A 22,953-nucleotide genomic window follows, 5' to 3' on the forward strand; every position below is an offset into this window, starting at 1 on the left:
AAATGTATATATATATATATATATTTTTTTTTTTACAGTGCTTCTTTCTACAATATTCTTTACTCCACAAGAAAGAGAGTTGACAAAATCATTGGTTGAAATTTTTTGGAAAAAAAGTATTTAATATGTAAAAGTGTCATTAAAATGAACCGTATAAGTGGTCTATCTCCAAGGACCTGAGTACATGTACTTTCAGGCACCCTTAAAGTTTAAAAACCTTGGCTTTGAGCAGGTATGAATTAACCTCTTATTGTGCAAAATAATGTTTTGGGCCCCATGCCTAAAAATGCCGATGCATAAATCTGGCACTGGCTTTGAGCTGTGATTTGGGGTCTTTGTAATTAAAATTATCCCCTACTTAATGACAAAACTGAAGTCTTAAATAAAGACAAGTCAAATTGCTGAGAAAAGTTGAGTAGAAGTGGGCAGAAGAATGTCATTATATCATTAAATCATTAGTTGAAATAATAATATTCTGAGGAGAGCGGCTGGGCTTGCAATGAATCCCAAGTGATGCCAAAATTAGTCTGTCCCTCTAATCTAATCTCTCCATGACATAGTGAGACAGGGTGGCATAAATATGATCTAATTGCTTCTTGTTGGGTTAATTTGCAGTTTATATACAAAACATACTTGTTCATATGCTCATTAGTGCAATGAGAGCAGGCCTTGCTGTTGGTGTCGCCTGGTCGTCCAGCGTAATTGCCTCTGACTAATTAACGCCTATGAAAATCCTACGATGACATCTGAATGAATTGAAATTAATCACTTCACAATCTCGTCTCCAATCAGCAAATACTCGCAAACACATCTTGATGATGTTAAGTCATGAAAGAAACGCTAATTACAAGAAATCCTACCTGGCAAGTTGTTTACTTTAGTTAGTGGCAACAATAATGTTTGCAAGACAGACAGGCCTCCAAGTGGCCAGAACCTTCGAAGAGTAATCATGCGGCAGATAATGGAGTGATGATTGAAATGTTAAGCAAGCAACAGGCAATGTGAAAAAAAAAATGTAGGCAGAAGAGTTAAGATTATCTATACAAAATTAGAGTGTGGACTATTGCGAGAAAGTAATTGTTACCTTCGCATGGAGCTAAGACTATTGTGCAAGAGAAGATTATATTAATTTGTTCCAACGTCAGGGAAGGCTACATGCTGAGTGAAGACAGGAGTGATGAAATGCCACACAGAATGAAAGATGGCACAGACTAATAACTACTGATTCAACTACTGCTCCAATCAGATTACATTGCTGGATCCAACTACTGTACATCTAACTACAATCTAACAAATCTTTCTTCATTTTTGTATGAGGGAATTTGCAAAAAATAATAGAACAGTTGTTCATACCAATATCTGCATCAAACGCTTCTAGTCGTGCCACATACGTCCCAGGTTGTGTATTCTGAAAAATGCTCACATGATGTGAGTCCGATGTGAATTTGGGGGGATTGTCATTGACGTCATCAACAGTGATGACCACAGAAGCTTGGCAGAAGCGATTGCCTCCATCCACTGCATGCACAGTTAGGTTGTACACATCTGTCATCTCTCTGTCCAGGGTTACCAGTGTTTTCACTACACCTAGAAGAAAAAATACATTATTTATATTAAGTGTGTTTGATTTACAGCTTGTATAGTGTTTTGACCTCGACAACCCAACTGCATTTTACCGACTAGTTAACTTTCAAAAGGCGCAATCTCTTGTTTGCTGAGGGGTCAAAATTCTTGTTTTTCCTGGGTCAAAATTGGTCTTCGGTGGTGGCCGACGGACACTGTTATCCTTTCTTCCCCCTTTTTTATCTTTAAAGCTGTGATTTTACCACTGGATTTCATAGCTTTGTAAGATAAAATCCTTCTTTGCTAGACCTAATAACTATTTTGGTATATAATTATATCAATTTCAAAAAGTAGAATAAAAAAAATTATAAAAGCAAGCTCCTCGAACATGCAGCTCCTTGATGAATAGCCATTGTGCATTAGTCACACACCACCATGTAATCATCACCATGCCAATGTTTTCTTCTGCTTACCTCTTAGAGAGTTTTTTTTCCTTATTTTTGTCATGCTTGGCTTGTTCACTTAAAGTTTTGAGGGGTTATTTTATGTAAAGCGGCTTTGGAACAATATGTATTGCAGAAATCGGTATTCACATTGAACACTGAGCGCTTTATAAAGTCAATATCGATCAGGACTGATGATCAAGAGGTTGTGGGCTTGAACCTGGAAGGTATTGATTAATGAGCTATGCCATCATGTCCTTGAATAAGACACTTAACCCCTGGCTTTAGATAAAATTTCATTTTACCTGTTTTGGTGTCAACTGTGAATGATTCGGCTCCGCTGCCACTCAACTTGTAAATGATTTCCGCATTTGATTGGATATCTGCATCAGTGGCTGAGACTTGAAGAATTTGTCTTCCAACTAGTGCATCTTCAGGAACAGTTTGTGCATACACATCCTGAGAACAAAAGTGGATTTAATTTTAAAGTGACTGAAGAAATGGTTATCTAAAAAAATGATCTGTGAAAAATGTGCATATTCATTGAAAGTTCTCTGCACAATCCAGAATAAAGAGCTCAGGGGCTAATGAATATACACCATGCCTTTTCACAAACAGGACTGTTGTCATTTGCATCAAGAACAGTGATCTCTACGGTAGCCTTTGTCACAAAGGTTCCATCAGTGGCTGTGATGTTTAAAAGATAGAAATCTCTCTCCTCCCTGTCCAGGGTTTTGCTGACAGCGACCACCCAAACACCATCTGTGTGCTTCACATCAAACAGGCCCTGCGGGTCCCCACCTGAATACATTAAACAAGGAAAAATTAACTTTGGTCTTATCAGAAATATTTAATAAGGCGATTAGCAATCAAATCATCATGCATTTAGCATCATTCTAAACATCTTGGGGATTTTCATTGTATTTCTTGCTGCATACAAGATACTAATCAGGCGGTGTAATAAAACTGAGGACAATAACAAGATGCTCTGAATATCTCTAATCAGCGTCAGTATAATACAGAACACTCATATACATATCATAGATTATTCATAACATTCAGCAATTGAGCTAGTGACATTAGTTCTGTAATTTCCTTCCAAAGGTTAATAAACACCTCACAAAATTATCATGTTGAATGCCAATACCAGTTTCTTTAAAGGGATAGTTCACCTAAAGATGAAAATTTGTCAATTTCTCACATAAAGCTATCGCATGGCTTTAAACTAAGGGTTTTCAAACTGGTTCCAGGGGCAGCAAGGGAATTTTAGGGGACCAAGATGGAAAACATAAAAGAAAGAACATTTACACCATGAATTTTTGGAATTATAAAAGTTTAGGTGTCAACATAAAATATATATTAATAAAGTTAATGCATTTTTTTAACATTACTTTGGAATGATAAGTATTGTGAAAATCACTATAAATTAAATTTGAATAAAATAAAATGAACTGATATTTTACACCATGTTTTTTTTTTTAATTGTAAAAGTTTAGGTGTTAACAAAAGATTTATTAAATATTTGAATGTTTTTTGAATGTATTAATACAACTTATTTTGTATTGTGAAAATCTTTACAAATAAATCTGAATAAAATAAACAGGACTGAAAATTTTACGTTTACAATAATTGACATTTACCTTTATAATATTATGCACAATATGTAACACACAGTGTGGATCTTAAATTAAATAGATATCCTGACATTTAAGCAGTGTTGCTTAGCTGAAATATAATGTACCATTTGATTTCATTGTATAGAGAAGAGCAGTCTGAAAAAAAATTACAGGGCATGTTAATAAGTAAATAATGAAATTCATGGTTATTTTAATTCTCATTATTCTCACTAATTTTACTTGGTAGCAAGGACAGTGTACCTGTGATAAAACAGCTGAACTTCCTGTTGACCTCCTCACTGTCAGAATCAGCATAGTTGAGAATGGTGATAACTGTGCCTGGTGTGGATTCATCTTCTCGCACACTACCTTTAAAAACGGCTTCAGCAAAAAATGGAGGGTTGTCGTTTAGGTCCACAACTGTCACTTCTACAACAGTAGTGCCTGTCAACCGTTGCCCTTGAGCTCTGTCAATGGCCATCACTGTGATTCGATATCGGTCTGCCTTTTCTCTGTCTATCTCTGTGAGGGTGGTCATCCAGCCTGTCTCACTGTCCACAGCAAACATCCTCAGAACATCAGGGTGCTCCTGGATTTCATGCAGAGTATAAGTAACCTGACCATTCACCCAAGAATCAAGATCAGTGGCCTTAACCTGCACCACAGAAGTCCCTTCTGGAAGGTTTTCAACAATAAATGACTGGTAGGGGAAGGACTCAAATTGTGGGCTGTTATCATTGACATCTTTGAGATGGATACTCAAATCTATTGTTGAGACCATTTCCATGCCATCTTCAACGTCTTGGACCTGCACTGTAAGCTGATACCATTTGGTAGTTTCATAGTCCAATCTTTTTGTGAGTGCAAGCTTTCCAGTCCTGCTGTCAATAGCAAAGACATCATCTTTGTTACTCTCTGGGGTGTTCCCTCTAACAAGGCTGTAGATCACAGACCGCTCATTCTGGCCTTGGAAGATATCCATCTCAGTTCCGACAGCCAGGTCTTCTAAAAGCTCCAACCACATTGACGGCTCGGCAAACTTTGGGATTGATGTTTCAGGTGGAACTATTCTAATTGAAACAGGAGTAATAGATTGCATTGGTGGGTTTCCAGAATCTTTAGCCTTCACAAAGAAGGAATACAGGCCAGTTTCCAGTCCAATTAGACTTTCTTTTGTGACAATTGCACCACTAAGTGGATGAATTTCGAAGTGCCCTAAATCAGAGTCAGCAGTGTAAATTATATCAGCATTACTTCCCTCATCTTCATCTACTGCAGATGTTTTGATCACAGTTGTACCACTGGGAGTATCTCCTGGCACAGTAACTTTATATTCCAAGAGCCTGAATTTGGGTAAATTGTCATTCACGTCAGAGAGAATTACAATCACGGTACAAAAGCCTAATCGCCCACCGCCATCTTTAACCATTAAACTGATGCTAATAGCTTTCTCTTCTGGGTTTTCTCTGTCAAAACCCTCTACTGTGTGAATCCAGCCATCATCCTTGATGGTAAATTTATCCCTGGCGATATCATTTACAATGAGGAATGTCAATTGACCATATATCCCTGGGTCATCATCAATGGCTTCAACTTGTCCAACCAACGTACCAACTGGAGAGTTCTCAGGGAGCTCAATAAGATACTCATCTTGGGTAAATGACGGGCTTTGTCTATTCTCAGCCATCACATAGATGTTTACCTCAGCAGTACTTCTGAAAACACCATCAGTTACTGACAAAATTAAGCTGTAGAAGGGCTCAAGAGACTGCCGGCTGATGTTGGCAATCACAATTTCTCCACTTGACGCATCAATTGCAAATATATTGTCGTCATTTCCAGACAAAATAGCATACTCCAGCTGTCTGGTTCCACGGCTGTCAGCATCATATGCTTTAACACAGGTCACAAGCTTCCCTGGAGAAGAAATCTCACTAATGGTGGCATTATAAAGCTGCTGTGCAAAAATAGGTGGGTTGTCATTAAGATCAGTTACAAATATAATCACTTGGACCTCAGCAGACAGCTGAAATGCTCCACCATCAAAAGCTTTTACAATCAGTTCATGCTGCAATTGCGTTTCATGGTCTAATAGTCCTGCGGTCCAAATGACTCCACTCTCAACATCTATTCTGAAGTGATCTGAGGTGGCTCCATCCTTTTCATACAACTGATAAAACAATTCTGCATTGCTTCCTGTGTCAGAGTCCATGGCGACAACTTGTAACACAGAGGACCCAATTACAACAGATTCAGAGATGCTAATATTATACACTGCCGCATCGAATTTGGGTATGTTGTCATTGACGTCTTCCAATATGATATCTACAAAAACATCAGAGTTGGCACCGGTTAGACAGTCTGTCGCCTGGACACTCAACCGATATGCGGGGTGAGCCTCATAATCCAATGGTCGGATGACTTCAATGAGTCCAGAATTGAAATTAATGTTGAACTGATTGAATGGATTGCCTTCACTGATGCTGTAGACTGCACAATGTCCTGCCGATTGATTGGCCACGACTTGGAGTATAGAAGTACGAACTTGCACATTCTCAGGGATTACAATCTTGTAAAAAGGTCTTTCGAACACTGGTGTGGCTTTGTTTACCACTGAAATAATCACTTCTGCTTCTGAGAACAGTGGTGGGGTGCCTCTGTCTTGCGCAATTATGTTAATGACGAACTTACCAACATTTTCAAGCTCTAGAGGTCTCCTAAGAGATATTTCTCCTGACGGGCTTACTTGAAAATATTTATCATGCTTTTTCAAATAGTATGTAACCTCAGCATTTCTGCCAATATCTTTGTCCACGGTGGTCACCTTTCCGAAAACCGAACCCACGGTTTTGTCAATCTGAACAACAGCGCTGTTGGGCTGATCTATAAAGACAGGAGCATTATCATTCACATCCTCAATATGCACTCGCACAAGCACATGGGCGGTTCCGTTCGCCCTTGACTCTTTAGTAACCTCCACAAAGATTTCAAACAAATCTTGTTCTTCGCGGTCAAATGGGATGCCTGTGGAGAAAAGCACTCCAGATGTGCGTCCTATTTCAAATTTACTGTTAGGGTTGAGAATAGAATAAAACAAAGGCTCGTTGACTCTATTTCCAACTACAGAGAGGACTGCCATGGTCTTCTTCTCCGTTGAGCTTTCTTGCACATAGGTGGTGAAAATTTCCTGAGTGAACTTAAGATTTTGACCTTTATTATCTTTAACATTGAGTTTCACAGTTGCAGTGCCAGTAAAACTTCCATCAAAAACCCGGATTGTCAGTCTGTATCTGCTCCGCAACTGTGTAGCATTTTGCACAAAAATATCACCTGAGGTTGGATCAAGCAGGAATTTGTTCCCTATGTTTCCATCTACAAGTTCAAAGCGTAGTTTGGTGTCTGGCAGTGAGTCCTCGTCGGTAGCCTTTACTGTTATCACTTTAACCCCTTTGTAGGTCGGAAGGTGGAGCGTTGTCTCATATGAATCCTGAGTGAATTTTGGAGCACAATCATTGATGTTAATGACATGTATAGTCACGTTGGCAGTGTTTCGAGCAAACAAACGAGGCATCCCAGTGTCATGGACCTGAACTGTAAAGTTAAACACTTTTCTCTGCTCATAATCCAGGTTTCTGAGAGTTTGAATAGCTCCAGTCCCAGAAATGATAGAAAAATAGTCACGAGCGAATGATTCCATAATCTCATAGACAAGCCTGGCATTTGACTGCTGATCAGCATCTGTTGCACAAACAACAAGTGGAACGTTCTGAGAGGTCAGAGCCAGACTTCCGACAATAGCTGACTCACTGATGAAGCCAGTAAACTCAGGCTGAGTGAAAACAGGATTGTTGTCATTTTCATTTTTTAGATGAATGTTTACTGTGACACTGCTCGACATTTCAGCCATGTCCGAACCTTGCACAATCAGTTTGTATGATGAAAGGGTTTCAAAGTCCAGTTTTTTCCTTGTGGTGATAGCGCCAGAGTTTGGATTGATGTCAAACACACTGTTCACATTTCCCTCTTTGATCTGATAAAATATGGTTGATTGACTTAAAGCAGAGACTAAAGTTACAAAACTTCCAACAGGGACAGATTCACTGACTTCCGCCAATATTGCATTGAAGGGGAATGTCGGCTTGGTATTATCTGAGATGGTGACTGTGACCTGGACGCTTGTAACCACACTGAGAGGAGGTTCTCCTTTATCAGATGCGTTTATTAACAATTCATATTGGTCTCTGTATTTACGATTAAGTTCCCTTGCAACTGTTACAATGCCTGAAGACTGATCAATGTTGAAGGAATTTCCATGATTTCCTACAGAGAATAAAATATTAAGTTAATTAAAAATAGAGCAATTACATCTGAAAAAAATGCATTATTTGTAGTATTATTTATGTAAGTATATAACAGGAACGTGCAGTCCATATAATCTGTGAATGCTCTGCATACCCAAGCCATTCATGGACTAGCTAATTCATAACACTATAAATTACTATAAATTCCCTTGTTTGAGATAAACCATAAAGCTTACATGATAAAAATGTGGTAATACGTATGTAACTGTCTGTCATTTATTTTTTTGCAAAAACTAAACATTTCTTCAAATCTGCCAGTTATCGAGGGTCATCGTTGTCCTGCGTTCTCAGTGGTTTGCTAGCAAATAGAGATTTCATGCACAGGGATGCTATCTGTGAAGTGCTCGACTGTAAAAATGGTGTTTCTCGGTCATCTCTGATTAAGATCTTAGTCTTTAGAGGTGAAAAGAGTCCTAAAATATTTTACTCAAGTAAAAGTACTATTACTTCAATCATTTTTTAGGTAATGCTTTAGATTACAGCCCGGAAAGTACTGTGTAATTAAAGCAATTTTACAGCGAACCTTCGGTAATTATAGTGTACCTATAACATACTTACAATATAAGTATAAGGGAACAATATTTTAAGTTTGGGGAATTTGTTTGTGATTTTAGAACATATGTTCTCCCACACCTTAATCAATCAATGCTGTAGTTTCCAGAGTCCAATGTTTCCATCCAAAGTATTTCGTTTTTTTTAGTATTATTTGTTTACTCTGTAATGGATATGATAAATGTAGGGAATTACAATACTTCAAACAAAACATATGTAAGTAAAAGTAAAATTACAGATTTTAAAAACTACTTAAAGTAGAAGTACACAAAAAAATATACTCAATTACAGTAATGCGAGTAAATGTAATTTGTTACTTTCCACCTCTGGTCTTTAACTCAATGCGCTGTACTGTTTAAAGTTGAAGTATGTAGTTTCTGCGATACTAGTAGCACCAATGGAATAACAAAAATACAACTTATTTTGCAAGCAACTCTTCAGTGTGTCACGCCTCCCTCAAACTCAAACAGGTAAATGTAGGCTACTTTCAATAAAGGTCCAACATATTAGGAATAATTTTAGCTGTGTTGCTATGTGTCATGAGAGCAAAGCAATCGTCTCGCTTATTATAAATCCATTCAACATATCTACAACGGGCACTTTTATTTGATGTGATGCACCATCCAGCATACCCAATTAAAGAAGTCACCACTCGCCACTGGTATATACTGTATTATATATAGGATGTGCAGAAATGAATAATAGTTAATAACATTTGGGTCGTTTTCCATTAACAATAAAACGTTTCCAATGATTTAGTGTTAGTAGAGATAAGCTGTACCTGAATCTATGTTGTAGAGGATATCAGCATTGAGGCCTTTGTCTTTGTCCAGAGCAGTGACCTGTAATACTGATGAACCAATCGCAGCTGTTTCAAAGACACGGGCGGCGTACTGAGAGCTGGTGAACCATGGTACATTGTCATTACTGTCCTCCACGTTGATGATCACTCTCACAACATTACTCTTCACTGGCACACTTTGATCCCTAACCTGGAATAATATATATTAACAACAATCAGCTGTTAAATGCAGTGCGTTTTTTTATCCTAATAGTTGACGAAATATGTTTATACATGGCCTTACCATTACTGTGAGGATATGTCTGTGCATGGTTTCATGGTCCAGTTTCTCAGCGGTGTACAGAAAGCCTGTTCCAGGATTAAGACTAAACTTCTTCAGGCTAAATAAGTCTGTGCTGCTCAACAGTGTGTAGGATAATGTGTTCTTCTCATCTTTATCTGTTGCATTAATTTCCAGTATCTTCATACCAGGCTGGGTTTCCTCTGGAATACTTATCTCATATTGGTTTTGGCCAAACTGGGGGCGATGTTCATTTGCGTCGAGAACTTGAATTATGACCTGTTTAACAAAGCACAATCCACACAGTAAATATTTTGATGTATTTGTTAAATCATTATTATTATTATATAACTTATTTTAAGTATATGATTATTTATATTAACAATAAGGTAAAACAAAGGTAAAAATTCAGCTGCTTTAATGAAGTAAAAAAAGTTCTTCCAGTCAAAATCATTGCATATATGTCCAAAATCCACAGTTAATCATTTTTAGATTTACATATTTTTGAAAGATGTATTGTTTACTCAAGCAACAATAACATAAGGACACTTAGTACGTATTGTTTTACCTTAGACGCACATTTATTAAAATATTTAATTGACACAGACCCTGAAACTGGCCACAAGTAAGCAGCCCATTATAGGATGACAAACTTTAGAGTGCAATCTCCAGGACAATGCTCTCTGCAACAGGAGAGATGGACTGAGGGCTGAAACAGAGCTCTCTTTTAAAACGTTACTCCCTCTCACATCATTCTTTGCCTCTGGGTCTGCTCACACTGATGGATGAGTCTCACAATGTGACCTGATAAGACTGGCTGGCTTGGCTGATACATGCAGGTATCGCCCAAGGAAAGGTATGTTCACCCCATGACAAAAGGACAGTGGCAACTTATACATTAGAAAGACAGCAGTGAGCCTGACTTCAGCTAAGTGCGCCCAATAGTATCACAGAATGCAGGTGCCAGGGAACATTCCAGCTACTTGGGTTATCCTTTTCTTTTTTTACATGGAATTTAATATTTTCTATTAAGCTTAAACCTGATCGTTCTATAAGGAATATCATGTGTAGCAAGATAAATTAGTGAAAGTTATACTTTTACACGTGATCAAAAAGATTAAAATATCAAGCATTTAGAAAAAAGCAAAATGATATGTTTGCTTGGTGACAAATTTAAACCTGGCGTTCATTGTGTGACGTGTAATCTTTTTCATTTTAAACTCTTTGCAATTTGAGCAGTGGCGAAATGTATAGATAATACTAAGCAACAAAATAATTATCCTGTCAGAATACAGATCCACGCGTACACAATTTGTCAAAGCAAAGATGTGCATCATTGTTCTTATCTCTCCATCCACTATTCAACTGATCCTATTTTACAAATGCATGGGCAATTTCTTGGTAAGTGCCATTAAAGACAAAACACCTGAGTGCTGATGGATCTTGTTCCATCTGTTGCCTCAACAGTAAGGTTGTAATTTGACTGCCATTCAGCATCTAGAGCTCCAGCGATGATGATTGTGCCAGTCGCCTTCTCCACATCAAAGTGGTTGGCAGTGTTTCCACCTTTAAGTACCAAAACAGACAGCAGCCACACATTCATGCCGTTAACAAACAGGTGGAATTTGTCCACAGAATATGAATTCAGAATTCTTTCTGGTAGATGTAAAAGGAAATAATGCAAGAGCTGTGAGAAGATAAAACATATTTAAATTTATCAGCAGATACCTCCTGTACAGTTCAGGTCACAAGCCATCTGTAGAATGTGAAAAACTTCTTTAACATGTGTGACTCCTTGTGAAGCGAGAGTAGAGAAACAAGAAGAAGAAAAAAAAGCAGATGAGCCAGACAAGGTAGCGACAGAGGGGGGAAAATTGTTGAAAGCTGACAAGGCCCAAATCATGGTTGGGTTATAAAGATTGTCTGAACATCGAACTTTAAAGAGCTGAAGCATCAAGAATGACTAGAGATTAAATAGAATGTACGATTCTGTCACCATTTATTCACCCTCATCTAGTTCTTCTAATCGTTCTTCCAAACATAAATGGAGATTTGTAATGATGTTTTTCCCCATGCAATTACATTGAATGGGAACTGAGGCTTTCAAACTTCAAAAAGCACCATAAAGGTATTATAAAAGTGATGCGTGGCTTGTCTTCTAAAGCTATGCGAAGACGTTTTGTGGGGATTAGATTAAAGTTTAAATGAAACTAAAACTCAAATGAATTCTGTCATCTTTTACTCACCCCCTGTGTGAGATATTTGTAAGAACGTTGAAAAACAAACACTGGACAAAAATAGAGACATTCTTCAAAATGTTATTTTGTGTTTTAAAGACGAAAAAAGTCATAAAGTTTTAAAACACATTAGGGTGAGTAGATGACAGAAATTGCATTTTTATGTGAACTATCACTCAAAAACGTTGAAGTAACAATGTCCATTAATAAATCATTAGTCATCAATTCTGGGAATTAGCTCACTGACTTTTTGGAGCAGACCACTTGAGAGTAAGATTATCAGTGAATAACAACTTAAATTGTAGGCTGTTCTTCACTTAAAGCTACCGTATCACTTCAGTAGGCTTGAAATGTGTTGGATGAGTCACGAATGGACACTTTCATAGAAACATTAAGGATGCATTTGTGTCCTCTTGGAAACTCCAATACATAGTAATTGCATGAAATACAACATACAGTACTTGTATATATAACTCCTGTTGTGATTCACTCAAGAAAGAGAGTCATATGGGTTTGGAATCACATGAGGGTGAATACTGTAGGTGGGTGGAAAGCTTTAGATCTTTACCTTTGATTGTAAACCATACAGGAGAGTCAAGTGGCTGAGCGCTGATGACTCCCACCATATGGGCCACTGGATCATTCTCCATCACAGAGAATGAGAGCGGAATCTCCTCAAACGCCAGCGGTTGTTTAGCCAGCTTAGGCTTTGGAATCCACTCAATGTGCAACCGACAGATGGATGACTTTGAAGGCTTTCCATTGTCTGATGCTTTAATCTGCAAGACAGCAATGTGAGCGTTTTCCCCTGTTTTTTGACATAGACATATCAAGAGCCTATTTTTTAAGGATAGTAACTGTATGGGGCATACTGTATTTTTTTGTTAACTGTATGTCAGTGGGTGATTTCTGCTGCATTATTTACTTAATTTAATGACCAAAGTTAACAACATTCTCTATCTGCATTCAAAATCCACTTGGATCAAAAATATTTTGTGTCCTTTCATTCTGAAGCCACAAATACACCTCCATTAAGTATGCCACCATTTGGAGTCTAGGAATTGAAATAAACGTACTGTGAGAATATGATACTCCCCCGCTGAAAAAGCCTCTTTGGAGAACACAAACCCAGTTGTGTGCTCAATGAAGAATTTCCTGTGCTCTTCACCCTCCTCAATCGTGTATGAGATATCAGAGGAGGGACTCTCATCTCTGTCATAAGCAATCACTCGATAAATTGGCTCCCATTCAACTGCCTCTGGTCGTTCCACCAGCTTGATTTTAAAGGTCTTTTCCAGAAACTGGGGACTGTTGTCATTTTCATCTAATACGTTGACTATCACAAGAACCGTTGTAGACTTGGTTGGACTGCCATCATCCGAAACAGTGATCTGTTTAAGAATAAAGAACATATCTCTGGCCTGAGCGCTTGAGAAACTACTGCCAAAACAAACATGAGAGGCATAAAATGTATTTAAAGGTAAACTTCAATATCTTTTCAACATGAACAGTTCACCCAAAAATGTAAATTATTTTATTCATTATATGACCCATATGGTGTCATTTTTAAATTGAAATACAAAATTAGAATGTTTCAAAAGAACATTTCATTCATGAAGCAGACTAAGCATGGTCCATGGATTACTTTTTTGTCCTTTTTGGAACTGGACATATGGTCACTATGGTCACTATTGTTATTTTGTCACGGGTTGTGTAGGCAAAGGAAGACGACGAGAAGTGCAAAATTCCAAATCGACAGCTTTTACTTACAATAATGTGATGCACATAATAACAGAAACTGAACTGAAGACAAGCAGGAACTAAATACTAATTAACAGAAACAGGTGGCACAGACGATGACAATCCCTGCGTCCCAATTCGCTTACTTATACTATGCCCTAAAAGTATGCACTCTTTTTGTGAAGAAAAGGTAATGGCTAAACGTATCTTTACAAAACAATGCTGCTCCAGATGCAATATAATGTAGACAACATTGAATAAATTAATTTACGTTAGGTTAGATACTGATAATTAAAGCTACACTGTGTGATTTTTACCCCCATCTAGCGGTGAAAAGGTACATGACCATCCAGTGAATATTAGTTACTGTTCCTCTCAATTCCGATTTCGTTTAACTCCTACAGTGGCCAATGTAGTGCAAGATTAACATGGCTTCCAGTTCGACCTCGTCCATGAGTGTTAACTCAAACGTAAACGCGAAAGGCGAAGCTCAAATTAACGGGTATGTCCCTCTTTGGCTAATGTACTTTCAAGATGGAGGGGCAACATGGCGACCGACATTAGAACCCCTTACCCGTATGTATTTTCAATGGCATATTATACACTCACAAGAATACTTTATTACTTGAATGATGTAAATATACATTAATGAGCACATATTTTTGCACATAATGAGCACACATATATCATATAAGTGTTTTTAGCTAAGAATAAACTAAAAGAGTTACACAGTGTAGCTTTAATGACTCAAACATCTTTATCTAAACCTCATAACAGTGGGACTCGCGCGTCCTCCATGTCTGTAGTTTCTTAACACTTTTTACTCGTGTGTTGTAGTTCTAACCGAATCCTCGTCCAACGTGTGATGGTTTATGGGCAATATCAGCCGTTAGAGTGTGCATCGATCTACACTTCGGATTCTGACCGGAAATAGTAGACCATAAACATACTGTACTACAATTTGGGACGTACTAATTCTATTTTCGAATACTGTTTAGGACGGACGGATAGTATGCGAATTGGGACGTGACTAAAGACAGGTGAAGATGATGACAAGCAGGTGTGTAGACAAGCGGGATGCTAGGAAGTGTAGTAAAGAGGTTGAGACAAGACAGACTGTGACATGTATGAAGAAAAACACCATGAAAATTCATCTTTGACTTCTGTGTAAGTAAATACAATGCAGTATCATCAGTTACAGGGTTCATCAGCTTACTTCAAGAAGATGCTCTGCTTGCTTTTCTCTGTCCAGTTTCCGCGATGTGGTTGTCACCAACCCTGTACAAGAAATGAAAAATGGTCAATTTCCGTGTTTCTTCGTCTGACTGAGAAAACTTTTTAGTAGTACTAAAAGATTCAAGCTGTGTCTCCAGGCAAAAAAAAAAAAAAGATAAGATAAGATAAATCTACCCTACATTGTGTATTCTCATCAGAGACTGTTTCCTTTATGTTGCATTCTTTCATGTATTTTTTTTTTTTTTTTTTTTTTGCAAAAGAGAAAAAAAAGAGTCATAGTTTAGTGTACTATGTTCTCTGTTCCTGGTTCTCAATGTACCAACTAAGTTCAGTTTGTTCAATTGACTTTGGCAGCAAAATCCTTTGAAAAACTTTTTTTCTTGCACGGTTGAGACCTTAAGCTGAGCTAACTGAGTGTGGCAAGTAATTTGGTGGAGGAGAAATCAATTGGCGCATCAAATTAATTAGCTGCATTCATTACTTGTGCTGCTCAGTGAATGTAATTAACCAGCTGGTGTGAATATCAATGACATTTAAAAACTAAAGGAAATATTTCATGTCATACTTATTTTATGTTCAGAAAATGTGTTATTTCCATGTAGCCTAAATTTGTGAACATTAACATGTTAACGCTCATAATTTTTCTCCCTCACAGGTAAGGACATCACTCAAATGTAAATTGGTGCATATATTAAAGTACAGGCTAAAATGTTTTACATTGTGTTTACTAAATGTTCAGGGTGCTCTTTGTTGCATATGAAGGGCATTGCTACAGTCCAGTTTTTTATAATCATCATCATAATAATGCTATCACTGAAATAAATGTTAAAAATATGTCAAATAGATGTTTAAAACACAAATCCACATGCTGGGATTTAGCAGTTTTGAGAGACATCGATTTACCTGTCTGGGAGTTAATGGCAAAAAATCCCTGTGGATTTCCACTGGTTATTTTATATGAGAGATTATCACTTGATTCCGAGTCCAGGTCAAATGCTTGGATCTGGATGACAGAGACGTCTTTGGGAGAGTTCTCAGATACAGAAGGATAGTACACAGGCTCTGTTGTCAGTGGAGCATTGTCATTGACATCTTGAACCTTGATGTAAACCTCCACAAATGAGGAAAGTGGCACAATTCCTTGGTCTGTGGCATAGACCGTAAGCCAGTAATGATTAGTAGTCTCACGATCAAGAGTTTCTTGTGTCCTTATAATGCCTGCAACAAAGAAAAGAAGGAACATGTTGCACTACATGAAGCACTTTAAACATTTAGACTGAGACCAACGGTGCTGTCATAAAATCTTGTCACATGGCACCGGGAGTTTTGCATTGCAAATTATAAGTCTTGATAAGGATGAAGCCACCATACATAACCATACAAAGTAGGAACGTCTTACACATTGCTAATAATATTCTTTTTAAATGAAAAATGTAATCGACATACAGTAGAAGCAAAGAATGAATCTATTATCTATCAGGGAACTGAGAATTCCTAACGCAGACATTTGCATTAAAAGATTAAATGTGTACTGGGCAGACATTGTACATAAAATATTGAGTGAATAAAAGGGTAAGGGGAGATGAGGCAGCTCTTTTTGGTTGCCTGTCTCTCTGCAGTGTCTGCTTTCAGGCTGTGGGCTTTTTTCTAAAGGTAGAGGTGTGGCTTTAACAACTCAGTAAAACTTGATAAGCTCTTTCCTCAGGGTGAAAGTGCCCAGCACATCGCTCTTTGTTTCTCCCTTTTATTACCTCTCTTTTTCATTTGGTCTCTCTCACGTCTTTAGATAGCACTATTGTACAAATAACAAAATGTAATCATTGTTGTTTGTTAAAAATGCATAGCGTAGACCCAAAGCGTATCGGACACTTTTTTTATAGGCACGAAGAACATTTTAATAATTGAAATAACCCCTTTTCCTCTATAAAGAACTTTTTGTGCAATGGAAAGGTTCCATGGATGTTAAAAGTTCCTCATGGAATCATTGATGCCAATAAAGAAACTTTATTGTTTTAAAAGTGAATAAAGTGTCCTTGCATAGTAACCACAGAAGACGTAGTTCATCACATAAACTGTAATCATAATAATGAACAATATATCTTAAAAACTTCAATCACATGCACTTTTTTGGAGCAATCTCTCACCATTCAATACAGAAGAACAAAAAGATGACCATGAAAAAGTATTTACAAGCCTTCATGATATGCTCATTCAACATGGTGTTTGTTTGTCTTTGAATTCAGTCTGTGGATTCCTTAATACTTACTGATGACTTGTTTGTTTTGAATTTATAAACCCAATGGACTAATTATGACCTAGAACAAGTTTTCCTTTCCTTTAAAAAGGCAAAAAAAGAATACAAATTAGCTTACCACTCTGTTCATCAATGGTGAACACTCCAAGGCCTGAACCACCTCGTAAGGAGTAGCGAACTTCTCCATCCCTGCCGCTGTCCTCATCATAAGCTGTAACTTTCATAACCGAGGTGCCAACTGGGACATCTTCACTCACAGCACCCCAGTCCACAAAGAATGGGAAAGAGGGGCGGTACATATTCTCATTAACATCCACGATCTCCACTTGAATGAAGCAGGATGAGGATAAAGGGTTCGGCTTGCCTCTGTCTTTGGCCTTTGCTGTCAGATTATATAGTTGTCTTGTTTCGAAATCAAGAGTCTGAGAGACGTACACAGCTCCAGTCATTTTATCCACCTGAAAGTATCCATCTTCCACATCTGTTAGACTGTACCTCACCTGTCCAGACAGGCCAAGGTCAGGATCGTGAGTTTCAAGCCAGAGTACCAAGGTGCCCACTGGAATGTCTTCTCTCACTCTGATATGGTATTGTTGGGGTATAAATGTAGGGGCATTATCATTCACATCCTTCAAATTAATGTGTAACAACACTGTTGATACCATTTTAGGCTCATCAATTGCTGCATCAAAAGCAGCCACCCTTAAAACAAATAATGGATTGGCCTCTCTGTCTAACAGCCCATTAACAGTTACAATCCCTGTTTCCTCATGTATGACAAATTTGTCCGTTTCAGTAAGAAATGAGTACCTAACCATTCCATTGACCGCTAAATCTTTATCTTTCGCTTCAAGCTGAATGATGTCTGTTGCCATAGCAGTGTCCTCACTTATATCCACTGAATACTCCTGCTGAAGGAACTCTGGACTGTTGTCATTGGCATCCAAAATTTTAACATCTAATATATGAGATGAGGATTTCTGCGGTAAGCCGAGATCATAAACAGTGATGTTGAGAGTGTAGCTGTCTGTTGTTTCTCTATCAAGTTGCTGGAAAACCTTAAGCCACCCTGTGTCAGATTCCATTGTGAAGCAGCTATCAAAATCTCCCCCTGAGATCACAAAAAGCAATTTCCCATTGAAACCAGAGTCTGAATCGACAGCTCTGAGGAGTGCTACACTTGTCCCTACAGGAAGGTCCTCTTTAACTTCTATTATATTTGGAGTGGACTCTATAAACTGCGGAGCGTGGCGATTAACAGAATGGATGTGTGCGAATTCATCCTCTGCTTCTTTCTGTCTGTGTAGTTTAGAGCCAAAAAGCTGCAGCCCTGCTAAAGTTCTCAGAACACCAGTCTCTGCACATTTGGAGTGGACATGTTTGAAAGCATTAACAACTGTTAGATTTAAGAACATAGAAGTACTTGATATTCCTCCATTGCTAGCAGTTATTTGCAGGTGGTGGAAAGAGTGTTTCGCCGCATCACCATCCCTCAGTGATTTTTTAAGTGTCAGCAACCCAGAGCTGGAATCCAATTCAAAAAGGTTCAAGTTATTACCAGTGTCAATTCTGTACTGCACTACGCCGATATTATCGGCATCAATGGCAGACACGACTATTATTTGCTCACCAACTGCCAGAGCTCTTGGCACTGTAACATCACAGTTGATATACTCAAATTGCAGCTTAGTATCATTCAGGTTGGTGAGAGTGATTGAAACCACAGCCTCGGCCTCACGGCGGAAAGGGGAACCCCAGTCTGAGGCTCGAATTCTTAGGGAGAATTTTCTCGGCATTATCTCATAATCTAGATCCTCCGTGGTGCTAATGACACCGGAGAAATAATCCACTTCAAAAGGCTGTTTGTTCATATTGACAATACTGTAGGTGACATATCCATTTTCTCCGTCATCTTTGTCAGTAGCACTGACTGTTGAGACGCTGGTCCCAGTGGGCACATGTTCGGCGACACTGGCTTCAAAATGAGATTTTTGAAAGGTTGGGGTATTGTTGTTCTCATCCATTACACTGACCACCACCTTGGTCACTGCTCGCCTGTCACTGGTAACAACATCAAATTCATATTGACTGGCACTTTCTGCATTTAGAGGTGCCCTGGTGGTAATAAGGCCTGTGTTCGGATTAATAACAAATGGATTCTCATGTTGTTGCATTTTGAATTGTAACAAGAATTTAATCTTAGAATGTTTCTGTACAGTTTTGACCATAACAACAGGAGAGTGAGGTGGCGCAAACTCACTGAGACTAACTCTATAGATGCTCTTCTCAAATGCAGGAGTCTCTGTATATTCACTGGGCGATTTCACCCTCACAACTATGGCTGAGGAAAACTTTGGAGGATTTCCCTTATCTTTGGCCTGCAATGTCAGATTGTACCCAAAACTATAACCCTCCCATTCCACTGCCTTAATGGCCTTGATTATGTATTCTTTGCTCCCAGGGTTTGTTTTGAATGTCTTGAACTGCTGGAGTGGATCTCCAGCAACGATGCTCAAAGAGGCAATCTCGCCGTTCTGCCCTTCATCACCATCGTCCACAGTCACATATGCATATGTGGGATCCCTGGTTGCGTTCCATGGAGTTAAGGGGACAGCTGTGATGACAGGTGCGTGGTCATTGGCCTGCAGTACGTGCACCTTTATCTTTGCTGTGCTGCTGCTGCTGCTGCTACTCCCATAGAGCTTAAGACCTCTGTCCACGGCCAACACATCAATCTCATAAAGAGCCACCTCAGAGTAATCCAGCTTGCCTGCCAGAGTTATAACCCCACTAGTAGGATGAATGGCGAACATGTCAGTCCACTCTTTGAAGCTGAAATAGTATTCTCCATTGGTGCCTGTGTCAGCATCTGTGGCAGAAACTCTGCCTATGCTTGTTCTGATGGCTAAGTTTTCAGGTACAGAAAAACTGTATGTAGTCGGTGAGAAAAGAGGTCTGAGATCATTTGTGTCCAGAACTTGTACTTTAACTTGTGTTTGTGCCTCAGCACCAGTATTTCTTTCAATAGCATTTACAGACAGTAGATAGTGGTCTTTTACTTCCCTATTGAGAGTGGCAGAATTCCCTCCTTTGGTCCGTATTCGCAGGAAACAGAAATTACCCAAAACATATCTTTCAGCTTTGAATAAGTTATCATGGTCTCCGGATTCTATTAAGTACCAAATGTCCCAAGACTGGTTCGCCTTGAAAATGCCCATTTTTATGGGGCATTCAACAAAGGTTTTTGCTGCTGAATTTTCAAATATCGTTACATTGTAAATTGGATGAGTAAACTGAAAAGGCAGTGCATCTTCCAGTTGCTGGGCACCTAAGCAACTCCACATACACAGCATTACAAAATGGTTAATCCAGGATTTAGCCATTGTGACCCAGGTGATTACAGAGCCAACTGAAAAAGAAAAGACCAACAGGTGGAGAAAAATACTGTTAATATGACATTAAAATAAATAGCAAAATAATTTAGTAATTCAACCCCCATGTAAAATTATTCAACCCCATAAAGATTACCGTATCATATTTGATGTGAATATATAAGTCCTCTAAATTAAATCAAAACTTTTCTGAAAAAACATTTTCTACAAGTTTTCTGTCATCTGATTGATACTGTAGTTTACAAATTTTAAGCAAGTGAATGGCATTATAGTACAATTCTAAAAATGTCCACCATCAGGTCTTGTTCACATGTTACTAATTTTTATAATTGTCATGTTTGTTTTATTTTTTTATGTAAATTATTTTATTTAAATATTAGATATTTAAATATTTTTTTAAGATAAATACTGGACTGATGCAGCTTATATTTACTTATATTCACATTTTTTAAAATCAAGTTAAAATGGATTTAAATGTTTCCCCCCACAATAAAACTACAGAACTTTGATCATAAAATGTAGAACATGCATTATTTGATTTGTTAAACATGAAAAGGACTTATTCGTCTGGCATGGCAGCTCTCTCTAACTTAACATATTGTAAGGCTTAGAATGAGACATCTACATAACCGCGGGCACCACCTTCCATATTGTGACGTCATGTTTCTACCATAGCCAAACCATAGACTGTGGTTTATTATGGACAGTAAATTCATGCTTTTACAGTTTGGTACCATTGAATTTTATTTTAATCTTCAATATGCATGTTCCACGTGCCTGACAACTGTGAGGGGGGTGAATTTTTTCCTTAGTTTAGATCGTATTTAGATCTATAGTATGACAATTAAGTGCGGTTAATTTTGATTGACAGCTGATAACGGGCTGCGCCGAGTTGCTGTTCTTCAGAAAGTCTATGGGTGACGTCACAGACGCTTTGTCCATATTTTTTACAGTCTATGGTTCAGGTAGGCTATTTACTACTATTTTCTGAAATAGGCTACTTATAGGACATCGTTTTTATTTGCGTAGTTTACTGCTTTTCTATTGTTGTCAATTTTAGTATATTTTTAACAGAAGCATTAAACTAATCTAGCAAAAAATAACAAAAACATTTAGGTTAAAATGTAGGCTATAGCCTATTTCTTTTCGTATTTGTCTCTTTGGTACTAGTAGGCTAATAAGAATGTAAGCGCAGAACAAGTGTCGGCTATTTTGCGATAACGTTGATGAGAGAAAATAGTCTATAAGTTAACGTTTAAGTATTTAATTGAGATTGAGGCAAGCCTAAATGAGCTAAATAAAATGACAAAAATTTAGCCTACTGGTATTAAACTGGTAGTTTATTAATTTTATTTTATTTGAAAGTTAATTATGTGGATGATTTGAACGTGTATTGTAGCCTAAAGTTTTTGATTAACTTCAGCAGATCGACAGTTCCGACTGAAAGACTCAGTTCTCAAGTTTGTCCTTATACAAGCTGTAAGATATGCTTCTTGAGGCTATACAGCCTAGTATTGATCATCTTAGAAGGCTACAGATATTTATCGCGAGAGCAGATTAAGTTATAGAACTAACTTATTCTTTCAAGAAATTGATTTTTCTTTATTTGTGAATAAAAGTGCATGGCTTTAGCTGTTACTTACCATCGCTGCAAAAGGATATTCGTGTAAATTAAGAAGCAATCCACACATTGGCTATGATAAGGAGCTCCGGTATTTCCCAAATATGCGCTTTATACTCCACATGAGCAGGAGAGCAGTGCCTCACAGCAGCTCAGTCTCCTGTCGGATCATTACTGCTCTGCTGCTCCTCCGTCTCGATCAGCCTCGATATGATGTCATCAGTGTCAGAAGTAAGTTAAGTGGGCTACTACAAATGTGTGTGCGTGATCTGTTAGAAAAATATTTAAGTAAAACATCAACAAGATTGTGATAATTCAACTACATGATATTTGTTCACAGCTGATGCTACGAATAAGAAATGAATGAAATATTCATAGTCATTGGACCACAGGGTATTTTCACCCTAATTCTGTTGATGGGTGTGGTCATACTAATATGACTATAAATGAAAAATAATAATAAGTTTTATTTGTTTGTATGTTTAATATTTATAAAAAAATATATAGTATATTTGAATCCTCTGAACTTGGTTGTGCTTGTCTTTTGCCTGTCTCATTGCAATCTGCCATCAAACCTCAACATTTCACTTTTCCTCCATAATATTCCCTCTTTTACGCTTGATTGAGTGTTACAGTTTTTACATGAAAAAACCTTTTTAGTTTGTTTGTTTTTTGAAAAATAAACCATTAAATGACACTCTCTGGAGTGTTTTGTGCAAAGAAATGGAGAAATTAAGGCTTACATGATATGTGAAAAACTGCTTGGTTAAGAGCATATACTTTGCATTGTTGTAGTATCAACATGTATTAGGGCATTCAGCATTTAAATTACTGTTAATCAGTCATGTACTGATTA

At 37.8% G+C, this 22,953-nt stretch overlaps 1 protein-coding gene across 2 annotated transcripts in view; it reads right to left on the minus strand.

Annotated features, from left to right (window-relative positions):
* Positions 1-22,252, minus strand: part of fat1b (FAT atypical cadherin 1b) — a 40,376-nt gene extending 18,124 nt beyond the window's left edge. For both annotated transcript variants that reach the window (XM_039649164.2, XM_089134838.1), the window contains exons 1-14: positions 22,120-22,252; positions 17,203-20,493; positions 15,734-16,048; positions 14,811-14,872; positions 12,931-13,245; positions 12,423-12,633; positions 11,346-11,411; positions 11,044-11,183; positions 9,621-9,896; positions 9,317-9,527; positions 3,884-7,942; positions 2,611-2,807; positions 2,312-2,465; positions 1,354-1,587 (exon numbers count right to left, since the gene is read on the minus strand). In XM_039649164.2, the coding sequence (XP_039505098.2) occupies positions 1,354-1,587; positions 2,312-2,465; positions 2,611-2,807; positions 3,884-7,942; positions 9,317-9,527; positions 9,621-9,896; positions 11,044-11,183; positions 11,346-11,411; positions 12,423-12,633; positions 12,931-13,245; positions 14,811-14,872; positions 15,734-16,048; positions 17,203-20,467 (9,505 nt within the window). In that variant the 5' untranslated portion in view covers positions 20,468-20,493; positions 22,120-22,252. The remainder of the gene's footprint in view (positions 1-1,353; positions 1,588-2,311; positions 2,466-2,610; positions 2,808-3,883; positions 7,943-9,316; positions 9,528-9,620; positions 9,897-11,043; positions 11,184-11,345; positions 11,412-12,422; positions 12,634-12,930; positions 13,246-14,810; positions 14,873-15,733; positions 16,049-17,202; positions 20,494-22,119) is intronic.
* Positions 22,253-22,953: the final 701 nt, after the last annotated feature.

This window comes from Pimephales promelas, chromosome 9, assembly GCF_988280905.1.
Source record: "Pimephales promelas chromosome 9, fPimPro1.hap1.1, whole genome shotgun sequence".
NCBI classification, from domain to species: Eukaryota; Metazoa; Chordata; class Actinopteri; order Cypriniformes; family Leuciscidae; genus Pimephales; species Pimephales promelas.